Genomic DNA, 14,973 nt, shown 5'->3' with positions numbered 1-14,973 from the left:
GCTAAAAAAAAGTAATAGTTCATATTAATGATTTATTAATAGTAAATATAACAATATTAAAAAGAAATAATTAAATTATTAATGAGACAAATGTGCAAGTTGAAAGAAAGACATATACACAAAAGTCACAAACCAATATGTTTTTAATGCATATCACAAAGAAACATTGTGAACATTGAGAGCATTTTCATTTTCAGGCAATTATCACTTCTGCTATTTCATTTAAATGAAATCTGTCATCAAATGTGTAGTAATAAGATTCATTATCTATTTTTTTAACTGCAGATGTAAAACTATTACTAGGCTTAATTTAAAAGCAGCCAGTGATGGTAGAGGTTGCAATCTGTAAAAACTTTTCAAATGCAGCATCAGTCCTTACAGTGTACTTAAAATACCTTTTTTTTTTTTTTTTTTTTTTACATATTTCTAGACTAGGATTGTTTCCATAATTCCAATCTGCTTGTTAAATTGTAACATACTGTATATGGACTATTGTTTCCAGGCCCAAGTGTTTGAATAAACAAAACTCAATAAAAGTCGATGACCACTGTTTAGTCACATCACATATTAAAGCAAATCTTTTACTAAATCATGATGCTCCACAGGCTCCGCTGCATTCCACACACCAATATTTGAATGATTTATAAAAGATGTATCACTTTTTGAGCATCTGAGATAGATATAAATATTACTATCATGATTTTCAATAGTGTTACAGTACACTGTGAAAGTATATTAGCAGCGCAAGTATATTTGACACCAAACACACAGATCTCTTTTAAATGATTATCTTGTATGATGCTTTACAGTAATGCTAAATAATAAAATGTATGCAAGTACATTAGATTATTCAGTACCAAAGCTCAAACTGGAACTAATTTTTGTATCAAAATAACTTGGTTTTAGGATCATGGTCCAAAAATTAGAACAGTAAAATTAATGTTAGGGGAAAAATAATTAATGAATTAAATAAATAAAGAGGAAAATTCAAGATAAACTTTTAAAAAAGTTATTTAATTTAAATTGTGTACTTTGTAATTCTTTGCAACACCTCATTACAGTTTGAATGTACTATCTTTCTATTTCTAAGACATTAGGTGACTAAAATCTTATTTTTTTTATTAATATAAATGTCACTGATGAAATGGATCAAAATATTGAGTTTGAAAAGAGGGTGTATTTGTTTATGCCATGCACTGTATGCATATGTATACCATATAGAGTTTGGACCTGGAAACTGTGATGTCACACCGAACAAGCGGATATGCGAAATTAAACCGCAGATGTTTAATAAGAGTGTGAGTGTCTCTACTCTGCCTTTTGCTTGCTGGTCTCAGTGGGCTGGGCAGCAGTGGTGTCCATCTGGATGCTGCTGGGGTCAGTGGAGGTCGGAGCAGTAACAGGGGCTGGTGGAGGAGGAGGGGGAATCGGGTCAGGGTCATCAATCAAAGCTTGTCTTCTTTCCTTTTCCTTTATCAGCTGAATCAAGCAGTAGGTGACAAACATCACAGTGATGGTGGTGAAGGGGAAACCTGGTAAACAAAATATTTAAGAGTTTAAGAGAACATTTGAAGCAGATCAAGAATGTTTTTTTCAAAATTGTCCTAAGAAAAGAATGGGTATTGTTCAATAGTATATTTATTTATTTATTTATTTATTTATTTTTATTTTATTATTATTTTTATTTATTTTTTATTTTTGTTTCTTTTTAGTAGCACCAAACAATAAATTCAATAGTTTTTTTTATTTATTTGTCTATTAAAAATTATTGAAATTATCTATCTATCTACCTACCTACAAACCTATCTGTCTGTCTGTCTGTCTGTCTAGTTATGATGAAATAAAATAATAATAATAAAATAATAATAATAATAATGATAATAATAACAAAAATGGCTCACTACAATTTTTTATTTATTTATTTCAGCACCAAAGGATTTATTCAAAATAAAATTTAATCTTAAAAAAAAAAAAACATTTAAACAGATGTATTTGTTGTGTTCACGACCAAAGGTTATAGCCAAGTAATAAAATATGTCAAATGAAGGCAGCTGTATACAATATATGTACTTACAATGAGCAATGGTTATATTCTAAAATAATATTATAATATCACTTCAGTACTTTACCTTTTAGTAACAATCTCTTGGCCACCAGTTTGGCAAATTCAAGACTGTTGAGGGCCAGAACATTATACAGCACAATCGTCCAAAAGTTGAATGTATTAAACACAGCCCTGATCCTGCGTGACATTGAATCTGATATCGCCATCTGTGGGCGGAAGAAAACATTTTCTAGATGACATTATCCTACTGAGTTGTACCGGTTGTACCACTACTAAGAGCTACAAGTAATATACAGTTTAACCGCCAGGGAGAGCACCGGAGTACATTTTAACACCAGTAATTGAACATTTAACCACTAGAGAGAGCACTAGACAGAGATAAGTATAAGCACGGTTACCTCAATAGAAATAAAAGGCTCCATGGTGAAGAACTTGACAGTCCACAGTTCAAAATTCAAACCAAAGCAGTTTAAGAAAGCCCAGATGAAAACCACCCAGCCTGGTCCCAGCCAGAGGGCCATGATTCCGTATGTGCACAGAGAGGCTATCAGCTCATCCAGAATATTCTCATGCTTCCCGCCGAGATAATTATAAACATACCTGTGGAGATTAGGAATATTAACTGTTAATATTCTGGTGCTTGTTGGGTAAAAAAAGAAAGAAGGTAAGAATATCAATCATACTTGCAGAGAAAGTCGTTTATTCCTCTGTCAAAGTGTCTGAAAAAAAGAGAGAAAGAAAAAAGGTGTTTCATTTTTAGAGTAAAGATGAAGTTTAACTGATTTTATAGCTATGTTATTATAATTAGATTACGGATGTTTGTATTCTGCACACGACTGTATTCACTCCAACTAACCTGTACACATTTAAAGTTTTAGTTTACCCATTTTGTTTACATCTTTACAATTTATTTATTATAAAGAAAGAAATACATAAATGTGGAAGTTTATGGCATAAATACAGATATATTATACACGTGGGAATACATAAAAGGTGGACATAATAAATGTATAAACTAATAGTAAAAAAAAACTATTATAGCCTACATAAGAATAAAATAAATATATATATTTTTTTGTTTTATTTAATTTATGATATAATTTAATTGTTTTATTTTTATATTTTTTGCGTATGTTTAATGTTTTAGCATACTACCAGCATGTTTTTATCATGGTTCTGCACATTCATAATGTTCTTTAGAAGAGGGTTTCTAATATTTAGCAAACTGCCATCATGTGTCTAACATGGATCATCACACTGTTTATGCATGTAACCATTGTGTTGCCCTAGAATTTTGAATACACCATACATTCACTAAAGTTCAAACATAAAGAGATGTAATTTCAATTCTCAATTATTTTCCATGAAGAAACAACCTCATCTTCATCACAGACTCTGTGAATGTCTAGGTTTTCCGTCATTAGTGTGCAGTATTTCATCAATGTTTATATTTTCTAGTTATAAAAGTACTTGCATAAATGTTTTAGCAAAACAGTATTCATAAAAGTAAGAGAAATAGATTTTTATTCACAATTGACCAAAATGACAACAGTTGTACCCTAAATTGAAAATAATAATAAAAAATAAAAATAAATAATAATAATAATAATAATAATAATAATTACAATAATAATTCCAGCATTTTTCTGGACACTCAAAGCATTTTGCATATTTTTGGGGGAATCTCCTCATCCACCACCAGTGTGCAGCATCCACATGGATTATGCAGCGACAGCCATATTGCGCCAGAGCTCATACCACACACCAGCTCTTTGGTGGAGGAGACAATGAGTGATGAAGCCAATTATGACATCGGAATACTTAGGAGGCCAAGATGGGCCGAGGTCAGTGGATAAATTTGGCCAGGATGCCGGGCAGAAACCCCTACTTTTTATTTATTTTATTATTATTTTTTTTTTAAGCACATCCTTGGATTTTTAACAACCACAGAGAGTCAGGACTTTGGTTTAACGACTCATCCGAAAGATGGCCCTCATTGAGCAGTATAGAGTTCCCATCAATATACTGGGGCGTTAGGACCCACACAGACCGCAGGCTGAGTGACCTCTGCTGGCCTCACTAACACCACTTCCGGCAGCAACTTAGCTTTCTTATGTGCTCTCCCATCCAGGTACTGACTAGGCACAGACCTGTTTAGCTTCAGTCGGCTCACCATGTGAGAGTTGCAGAGAGCTAGCTGCCAGCAAATGTGTACAACCTTCATGAAAATTTAAAAAGGTTATTTTCTTTCTAATGTAACCCTGCCAGTCCTGCACCAACCAACTTGCTTCGAGCTGGGATCTAACCAGTGACTGTCCGCATGGGAGTCGGTTGCTCTAACAAGAAGGCTAAAGACCATAGTCTCTAGCATCTGACACTAGAGCATCTTTAGAGGTCAGAGGAGTGAGATTTACTTGCACAGTACTTCACTGGCTGGCCTCCGCTACACTCACTCCCCTTAACCTCACCCCCATCTAGGTCATCACACCAATGTAACCCCCGCCGATCCTACACCACCCAACTCACTCCAAGCTGGGATCGAACCAGTGACTTTTTGCATGGGATTCGGTTGCTCTAACAAGAAGGCTAAAGACCATGGCCCCTATCTGTCGCTAAAGCACCTTTTAGAGGAACTTCACTAGCTGGCCTCTACACTAATGCTGGTCTCATTTTCAGTAACATCACCAAACTTCAAGATTAAAAAAACATTGTTGCTGTTAAAATGGTGCCTGGGTCATTTTGACCTGTGATTATCAGGAGGGTTAAGCTCAGTGCTAGTATGTCTAGCATGATTTTTTTCTATGATTTAACATTCTGCTAAAATTATCTGCTCATTTTAACATGCCTCTAAGATGGGGCAAATTCCAAACAGAAGTAAAAATATAATTTAACACTGCTAGTATAATGCTAACACTCAAACAGCATTTAGCAAATGTCCTCCATTCATGATTTAACACAATGCTAGCATGCTGTTTTGCTAGTATATTTTTAACATGATGTAAAAATGTTCTATCATGTTTATTTTGTTTGTTTTTCACCATACAAGACTATTCTATAATCCTTTTAAAGCTACATGTGGCAATTCTTACTGTCACTAAATGGATGACGGACATAAAAAACGTCTGTAAGTCAAAAAAGGTTCAATAACATTGTAGCAGAACCGTGAGTAAACAGGTACTGTACTAATTTAAACTGTAATATGAACTACCTTCTTTAATAAAACAAATAGTGAGGACAATAACTGTCTCACTTACGCCTCAGAGAAGACATAAAGCAGTGTAATGCATTTGGGTGGTTTGGGAGGTTCCAGATGGTCCAGTTTTGACACTGTGTTTATCACTCCAAACATCACAGCCGCTTTCACCCAGTCATACAGCAGATTTAAGTAGGCCAGTCCAACTGCACAGAGAAACAAGAGACACCTTTTTTGTAGATTTAGATCTTTTGGACACTGATGAATCCAAACACACTCATACTCACCAAGAGCCCAGTCAGAGATGTGTTTGAGGAGCTTCATGTCACTCGGGATACTCAGAATGTACATGAAGTGAAGGAGAACAGCCACTATAATAATAACACCCAAATGTAACAGTGCCTGAATGGAAATATTCCACATCTCGCCATCCTTCCTCGTCAGGTTTGGGTTATTGGCCTGGTAGAATGACAATTATTAAAAAAAGAGAAAACATTCAAAGTCTCATGTCGTTCAGCTTGTTGGGATATAGACCTGAACGTAGAACTTGTCGAAGGTCATGATGGGCCCGAAGTAAAAGAAGGGAAGGTAGAAGTTGAACTTGAGGAGCTCCAGGATGCTGTAGTTTCCATCTTTTTTTTCACAGTTTTCAAGTGCGAAACTCATACAGCGCATGATGGTGAAACCACAGCCACCGTAGAACAGAAGAGGACGCAGCTCGAAACCGCCAGTCACAAACCCTGCCTGAAAGATTAGACATTTTAAATGAACAACAAATATAAATAAATAAATTAATAAATATATATATATATATATATATATATATATATATATATATATATATATATATATATATATATATATATATACATACATATATATATATATATATATATATATATATATATATATATACAGTTGAAGTCAGAATTATTAGCCCCCCTGAATTTTTAGACCGCTTGTTTATTTGTTCCCCAATTTTTGTTTAACGGAGAGCACATTTTTTCAACACATTTCTAAACATAATAGTTTTAATAACTTATCTCTAATAACTGATTTATTTTATCTTTGCCATGATGACTGTAAATAATATTTTACTAGATATTTTTCAAGACACTTCTATACAGCTTAAAGTGACATTTAAAGGCTTAACTAGGTAATTAGGTTACCTAGGCAGGTAAGGGTAACTAGGCAAGTTATTGTATAACAGTGGTTTGTTCTGTAGATTATTGAGAAAAAAACATAGCTTAAAGGGGCTAATAATTTTGTCCCTAAAATTGTGTTTATAGAATTAAAAGCTGCTTTTATTCTAGCCAAAATAAAACAAATAAGACTTTCTCCAGAAGAAAAAAATATTATCAGACATACAGTGAAAATATTCTTGCTCTGTTAAATATAGTTTGGAAAATATTTAAAAAAGAAGAAAAACATTTGAAGGGGGCTAATTATTCTGACTTCAACTGTATATGTAGGATTGTATTATGTTCATTCATTCATTTTCTTGTCAGCTTAGTCCCTTAATTAATCCGGGGTCGCCACAGCAGAATGAACCGCCAACTTATCCAGCAAGTTTTTATGCAGCGGATGCCCTTCCAGCCGCAAACCATCCCTGGGAAACATCCACACACACATTCACACACACACTAAGGACAATTTAGCCTATCCAATTCACCTGTACCGCATGTCTTTGGCCTGTGGGGGAAACCAGAGCACCCGGAGGAAACCCACGCAAGGGCAGGGAGAACATGCAAACTCCACACAGAAATGCCAACTGAGCCGAGGTTCAAACCAGCGACCTTCTTGCTGTGAGGCGACAGCACTATGTACTGCGCCACTGCCACGCCGATTGTATTGAAATTTATATTTATTATAATTATGATTATTTAATCAATTAAAATAAAAAGACTTATTTTTTATTGTATTACTTGTAGTAGTTGTAGTAGTATTAAATAGCATTATAAATAGCAATAATAATAACAATTATGACAACTACTAATTAATTAATTAGTAATTAGTACATTTAAATTCTTCTAATTGTATTATTATTATTATTATTATTATTAATATTAAATATCCACAATATCAATAATGATGACAAGAAAGACACAATTATTTTTATGTTTATTATAACTAAAGTACTAATGAAATACAATAGTTATTTTTAAATATATATAATATATACTTACATATACATTTTTTATGATCAACATCGTTTATTTAATTATATTAATACTAAAAAATGATTATGATGAAAATTGCATAACAATGCACTGTAATAATAACAGTAATAACTATTATTTTGTATCTTATTGTACACAAACTCACACACACACAGTGCTCAGCATATGAGTACCCCTCACAAATGAACAAAAAGTACTGAAGCCAAATCTAAAGTTAATCTACTAAAATAATTTAGAGGGGTCCAAAAATTAGTAGCCCCAATTAATGTTAAGGATATTAAATAAAATAAGAAAATAAATAAGAAAAATAAGAAATAAAAAAGAGCCAAAATCAAGAGAAACAATGAATATATAAAATGTTTTTTGCAAATTAAAATTTTGTAATTTGTCATTTTTGCAGTATTTTGCATGAATTTAAATGTGGTCTTTCTATTTCTAAAGATGTTCAATGACTAAAATATTATTTTAATATATCAGTTTAAATCTGAAAAATCTGATTTGTTAAGATACACACCGAAATATATTACCTATTTTCACTCAGAAATCTATACGAATATTCTTTTTTAAATGGGGGGCATTTTACGAGTTCACACTTAAAGATGTTTTAAGAATAAAGCTTATTTGGCGTGTTGTCCAGGGAGAGGGGTCTGAGCTCGGGGAAGACAACCCAACTTCTGTTATTCCCCTTATCAGGACAGAAAAAGACCTTGGGTTTCGAGTGAAGTGTCTAGCCCGGCCCAAGAAAGCTTTCCCCGGGTAGATAATGTTTAAGAGGTGAGGTGTTGGGGTGGTGGAGGGTTGCTAAAGTTGTGAGATAATGCAGGTGGACAACTTTTAGTATTTATAAGGAATTGGTCTAATGCTGATTGGAGTAGATCGATTGTCAATGATGTTTTAGAATTGCTGAAACGTCTGTGCATGCTCCTCCTGAAATTTATTCATTAAACATTACTTAGGGAGGAAAAGAGGGAAACGGAGAAACCAATTATATCTTGTTACCTAAAGTTATTATGTTAAACAGTCAATACAGTAAGTTATTACATTATGTCGCCATCACTGTGAAAAGGCATAATACATGTTGCCAATGTCAGAGACATTTTTAGTACCTGCCAGGAAATGAAGGGCTCCATCTTAAAAGTGGCCAGCGTGGAAAGTCCAGCGGTAAAGCAGAGCCACCTGAGCTTGACTAGAGAGATGCTGTAAAGCAGCACGCAATGAGAGAGGATGAGCATTACATACGCCCAGCCCATACTGCTCCAAACCGCCAGCACCCCATACACCATGAACACCAGAGACCTGTACTGTAGGAGCAGACACAAGCACTCGATCAGCCTGACAGATCACATCTCTACAGTCATCAATGTAGCAGGTGTTTGGTTGAGGAGGAACCTGAGGAGCCAGCAGAGAGCAGATCTTGCCAAAGATCACATGACCCGAGAGAGCGAAGATGATGTGCTCTCGAAACGTGGAAAACCACATCATCCACTCCACATCAGCCGTATCCTGAGGAAGGGACGTGGATAAATCAGTCAATGCTCACTCTTTTAGTTAAATTGAGATGAGACACTGCAGGCAAAAACAGGTTTTTATTTGTATAATAAGCAATATTATTTAGCATATTTTTGAATTGAATGGGTGATTTATATATTTTTTTCTTTTATGGCAAAATGATTAGAAAATAAGTAAAGATCATGTTGCACAAGATACATTATATTTTCTACTGTAAAATAAACTGTAAGTTTTTTCAGATTTTTGATTAGTAATGTGCATTCAGAAACACTTTCTCTGTTTTCTCTGTATTAGATTTTTTTTTTCAATAGAGATGCTCCGATCAGGATTTTTGCAGCCGATACAGAGTGTACCAATTCCTTGTCATGGTGATCACCGATTCTGATGCTTTAAGCTTTAGAATGCTTTAAGCACATTTTCCCTCTAAGTATGAACCTTAAGAGAAGATCTTGCCTTAAGAGAATAAACAAAGGATGCTGCATATAATCCCTTAAACACATCTCTTATAACCATTTAGGTGTGAACGTGTCATGGCCAGAAGCAGCTTTACAGAAAACAATACATTTATTCATCTTACTTAAGCTTAGGCTATGTATAATATAGGGGGGTGCTTGTGCATCTTTTGTAAACTCATAAACAAACACCTGTAGTCGGTTCATGAGATCGGCCAAATTGGCGAATACCGATCGAGTCATGAAATGTGATTATCGGCAGATACCAGCCAGATCGATCGGCACATCCCAAATTTTCAATACTTGTATCTTGACCAAAATATTTTGCTATCCTAACAAACTATATTCAATGAAAGGCTTATTCAGCATTTGGCTAATGTGTAAACCTTAGTTTTTAAAAATACTTTTGACTAGGGCTAGACAGAATCTGCGGACATTTTTTTTGCCATTTCTGCACAGAATATTGCAAATAAATCTGCGCATTTATGCTGAATGATTTTGGGTGTATCATAACTTGTTACAAATATGCTACAAAAAATACATTTTTAACTTTTATTTATTGTTTACAGTGCAAATCCAATTAGATCCATTTAGTTAGTAAATAAAGCAAGTCTCTCATATTATATATATATATATATATCCTAAAAGACAGAAATTATTACTTTACTAACGGTATTGTAAGAAAATCATGAACGTTTCCAAATTAGTCAGTAATAGTCGGTGTCGCTCAGTCACATGTTGACCTAATATAGTTATTATTTGATTTTGTTGTAATCAAATAATTAACTATTAGGTAAATATTGATGGATAATTTGCCTATTTATATACAGCATTTTAATCAATAGACATTCTCCAAAACCCCTCTCTAAAAGCTGTTAAGCCTTTATCTGTCAAAAAAAGAAACCAAAAATTTGCCCCTGATTTAAACATTGAGATTTTTGCACACAAATTTTTCTTAATCAGCATGTTTAATGAAAGAATGCCTTATTCCAATTGGAAACTTTTATGTGTGATTTTTTAATGTACTACATCATCTAGGGAAGTATAGGTATAGGTTTATGATTTTACCCTATTCACATTGCCTTAAGAATGAATTATAAACACAAAATTCTCACCATTTTTCTGCCTGAGTAGTACCATCCTGGCTGAACGCTGCTCTTGAAGCTCTTTCGGTTGGAATTTGCTGGATGTAGAGAAATAATAGGGACATTTAATGCTCTGTTCAGTATTGAACTTGATCAAGTGCTGGGGGTTATTTCTAACAGGGATTGCATAATTGAATTCTAATATTAGGCACTCGTTCTTGAGTACATTACAGATTACGGTTCATTTTTCAAGCATTACATGATTACATATTCACTCAATAGCAGTTCATTATTGCTATTTTTAATATACAATATTGATTAATAAATGTATATATTTTGCAGATACCAAAAAATGTATATTCAGTATGTTATTATTGGATTATTATTAATATTATTGAATTAAAATTTGTATTCAGTCATTTAATTCTGATATGCTTCTAAATAGATTCAGTATATTAATATATAAATAACAAAGCTATTTTTATTTTTTATTGTATATACAAATTAATAATTGTATTTGTATATTTTTGGCCTAAAACACAGTAACTTGTATCAATTCTCTAATATCTTTGATAGACAGATGTTTCCGTGAATTAAACGATGTATATTTAATGATGTTGTCACTATATTTGTTTTTGTCATTAACTCACAATAATACTTTTCAATCTTTTTTATTACTTTTATTCTGTTAAAATATCAATTTGTAAAGTTGTGAGAGCATACAGTATATAATTGTGTACCTACAATAATACCATCCACCTCTCTCTCTCTCTCTTTCTCTCTCTCCCAGTCTCTCATTCTTTGGTATATTAATACTGACATTCGATCCCTGCTGCGTACTTTGCATAGCTTCCTGAGGCTAGCAGATTGCTCTGCTGTCTTTTTCTTCATACAGTATACAGTAGAGCTATTATTGTGTTCAAACGGTTGTGGATGCATTTATAAAGCGTTCAGATGAATATTTCCACAAAACAATATGACAAAACAAAACACACTAGTACCATTTTAGGAAGAGCATTTAGTGTGTTCATTTATACTCACAGCTGGACACATCAAATATATATTTAGCAGCCCAGAGCATCGCCAAACAAAGCACCACATTATAGATGTAGAGCTCGTACCTCGGTAGAGCTGCTTTGACCCCCATTATCCACCTAAAAGAGTTCAGAAAGATGCAATCAATCTGGTGTGGAATTTGGTCATTAAAATATTTCCCAATTAAGCGCTTAAGACTCTGCTAAAAATACAACCCGGTAATTGATGATCTACTGTGCGATGAAAGCAAAATTGTAATGTTACTGTAACTCATCTTGTAGAACAGGGGTGTCAGACAGTTCCTGGGGGACCGCAGGCCTGCAGAGTTTAGTTCCAAGCCTACTCCAACACACTTCTAACAACACTTAAAGGTACAGCTCTTTCAAAGCTGAAAATTCTCTCATCGTACCAAACCTATTTGAGGATTCTTGATTCTTCTATTGAACACAAAAGGATTATATTTTGAAGAATGCTGGCACCCACTGATATATTTTGTTTTCTAAATTCAAAAATAATGTTTGCTTCTTGTTTTAACTACTTATTTAAAACGGGTTGCAACAACACCATTTTTTTCTATTTGTTTTATGTTCATTCCACTATAATATGTTAAAATAATTAAGTTAACTTAATCGATTTATGTTGGGACAACATGAACGAATTGTGTGGAACCTAGGATTGTGTACTATAGAAGTCAGTAGGTAGCAGCATTCTTCAGAATTTGCTCTTTAAACTCAAAGGTTTAAAACTATACAATGGAGAGCAAACGATGAGGAAATTAAAAATTAAATTAGTTTGATCAGATGTGTTCAGTTATGGTTGAAGTTAAATTGTGCTGGACTGTGGCTTCCAGAACAAGAGTTTGACCATTCCACTAGCAGTGTCAAGGTCATAGGGTTGTTTGTTTTTAAATTGTACTGTGAAGGTACTGTAAATCTATTAGCATAGAGGTTTCCGTTAAACCGCATAAATATCAATGGCAATCATCACACACTGCATATTCAAATCAAATCATTTTCTTAAAAAGAACATAGATAAATAACTAAAACAAAAAATTAATTTGATCTTTCTGGGCAGGGCAGAAGTTTCCGATGATTTGGATTGTGTGAGGAGGAAGCATCTACACTATGTGAGCTCTTGCTATTTTTAGCTAAAGGCTATTTTCTGCTTTCATTGTATTGACTGAAGCATCACACTAAAATAACCTTTTTTTCTATCAGTTTAATTTTTTCTTAATCTTCTCTTCTCAGGTATAATTTGACAGCATTAGGTTGAATATCAAGAATCATCCATCATGAAGTTGCTCTGCTTTGTTTGCACTCCCAAAAATAAAGGGTTTTGTAAAACATTTAAAGAATGTTTACATTCCACAAAAAGGCTCTTTGATAAAGGAAAAGGGTTCTTTAAATCAACAGTGTTCTTCAGTTTGAGAATTGTATAGTTCTTGAAAGTCTTTTTGTGGAACCAAAGAAAAAATTCTTCTATGGCTTTGCTGCCAAAACTCTCTTTTGGAACCCTTTTTTTAAGAGTGTGCAATTTTTGAGATTTCATTTGAAGAAGTCTGCATGCAGGTAAGTCAACAGCAGATTATTTCAACTCTTTCGTCTTGGTTAAATGTTAGCAGGTCATGCATTGCACATTGGTGGCAAGCAGATCTTAGAAACACCTGTTTACTAACCTTGAGCACAGAAATTCTTGCTGAAAAATCCACCTGAATTTATAATAATGACAAGGATAAGTTAGAAAAGGAGTCTAATGCATCCTCTACTTCTTTAAAGTGTCAGCTGTGTGCACGAACTGCCTGTTGGGCAGTTGCAGGCAGTTAAAGGTGAATGTGAGATGTATTTATATTCATCTAAAGCAGCTCTTGGGGGCGGGTCTATTGTGCCTTGTTGTATCAATAGAAACAGACTTGAATCTCCATTGCTTGCATGTTGAATGTCCTAGATAAGAAATAGAAAAAAGGTTTAACATGGTAAAAAAATAAACAGGAATAAAACATTTCTATATTCTATTCCTTGTCAAATAATATATTTTGATGCATGATGGAAAAAATACACTGACTTATCAAGAAAGCATGATTTTTGACACTTTCTACAGTACATAATGTATTGTTGTGCCATACAACATCATGTGACCTATGACAATAAGTGACAAATTTTATAAATAATCAAAATTTAAACCCTTTAAAAAATAAAAACATGTAAACAAATATGCTGAAACAAATATAGCCTTTGGACTACAAATGTGCCTGCAATTACAGAATCACCCATGAATACGTAAATATTGGTCACATGGATGTGTGTGTCATCAATAAAATTATTGCTCATCATTTTACAACATGATCAAATCATGCTTCACATCAGCTACATATTTTATTAACTAACATTAGCAAAATGAGTATGTAATAAATGTGTTTCTGAGCAGCAGGGTGGAGCAGTGGGTAGCTCTCTCGCCTCACAGAAAGAAGGTCACTGATTCGAGCCTCAGCTGGGACAGTTGGCATTTCTGTGTGGAGTTTGCATGTTCTCCCCATGTTAGTGTGGTTTTCCTCTGGTTTCCCACACAAGTACAAGAGGCATGAGCTATAGGTGAGTTGGGTATGCTAAATTGTCCGTAGTGTATGAGTCTGAATGAGAGTGTATGGGTATTTCCCAGTGATAGATTGCAGCTGAAAGGACATCTGCTGTGTAAAATATATGCTGGATAAGTTGGTGGTTCATTCCATGTGGCAACTTCAAATTTATAAAGGGACTATGCCGAAAATAAAACGAATGAATGAATATATTTCTGTTATTAGTGTCAGTTAGCATTAGCATTAACAGAGATTAACCAAAGACTATGGATTAATTAAGAATATTTGCATTAGCTAACCAGTTTTTAAAGTGTACCTATTTTTGCTTTTATAAGAACATAGATCATTGATTTCTAATAGTGAGGTCCGGGGTCATCTTTCAATCAGTTTAAAGTAAACTATGAGATAAAGAAGTTGATGATCTTGAAAAATCTAGAGCTGTGCCCCTGCAGATGTTTATTTTAGATATTAAGCTGAATCTAAACATATTCTTTCTATAAGCACACTGTTAAAGATCTTTTTGCTCGTATAGATTCCTGTTGCAGTCCCTTAATATAACAGACATGTATTTTGGGCCATTAGCTCTTTAGCAGCCTTTAAGAAAAGCTAGGAGCGCTAACATATTCACACCTGTTTCTGTCAGGGTCAAGGCTGTTTTTGGAGCATTACAGCCTGTTGACAATTCAGACTGAGGAATCACATCCATCTTAAGGACGCCACAGCGGAATGAATCGCCAACTGTTCCAGCATATACTTTACGCAGCGGATGCCCTTGCAGCTGTAACCCAGTATTGGAAAACACCCATACACACACACTACGAACAATTTACCTCATGTCTGTGGGGGAAACTGGATCACCCGGAAGAAAACCACACCAACACA

General features: G+C 34.0%; 1 protein-coding gene across 1 annotated transcript; it reads right to left on the bottom strand.

The window, feature by feature from the left end:
• Positions 1-125: 125 nt before the first annotated feature.
• On the bottom strand, positions 126-13,334 carry hhatlb (hedgehog acyltransferase like, b). Its single transcript, NM_001077390.2, has 12 exons — positions 13,195-13,334; positions 11,526-11,638; positions 10,515-10,582; positions 8,828-8,941; positions 8,545-8,739; positions 5,793-6,002; positions 5,546-5,717; positions 5,320-5,464; positions 2,749-2,784; positions 2,464-2,665; positions 2,130-2,271; positions 126-1,532 (listed from the first exon to the last, which is right to left on the bottom strand). The coding sequence occupies exons 2-12, from the start codon at positions 11,629-11,631 to the stop codon at positions 1,309-1,311; spliced, it is 1,614 nt and encodes a 537-aa protein (NP_001070858.2). The 5' UTR covers positions 11,632-11,638; positions 13,195-13,334; the 3' UTR covers positions 126-1,308.
• Positions 13,335-14,973: the final 1,639 nt, after the last annotated feature.

Source organism: Danio rerio, chromosome 24 (assembly GCF_049306965.1).
Source record: "Danio rerio strain Tuebingen ecotype United States chromosome 24, GRCz12tu, whole genome shotgun sequence".
Lineage (NCBI taxonomy): Eukaryota > Metazoa > Chordata > Actinopteri > Cypriniformes > Danionidae > Danio > Danio rerio.
This window is presented reverse-complemented; position numbering and strand designations above follow the sequence as displayed.

Excerpts from the sequence above, each read along its gene's own strand:
- hhatlb (NM_001077390.2), bottom strand. The coding sequence starts at position 11,631 with ATGGGGGTCAAAGCAGCTCTACCGAGGTACGAGCTCTACATCTATAAT. Across the intron at positions 8,740-8,827 it reads GCTCTCTGCTGGCTCCTCAG|TACAGGTCTCTGGTGTTCAT; the intron begins GTTCCTCCTCAA and ends CTGCTCCTACAG. Across the intron at positions 2,666-2,748 it reads ATAAACGACTTTCTCTGCAA|GTATGTTTATAATTATCTCG; the intron begins GTATGATTGATA and ends TAATCTCCACAG.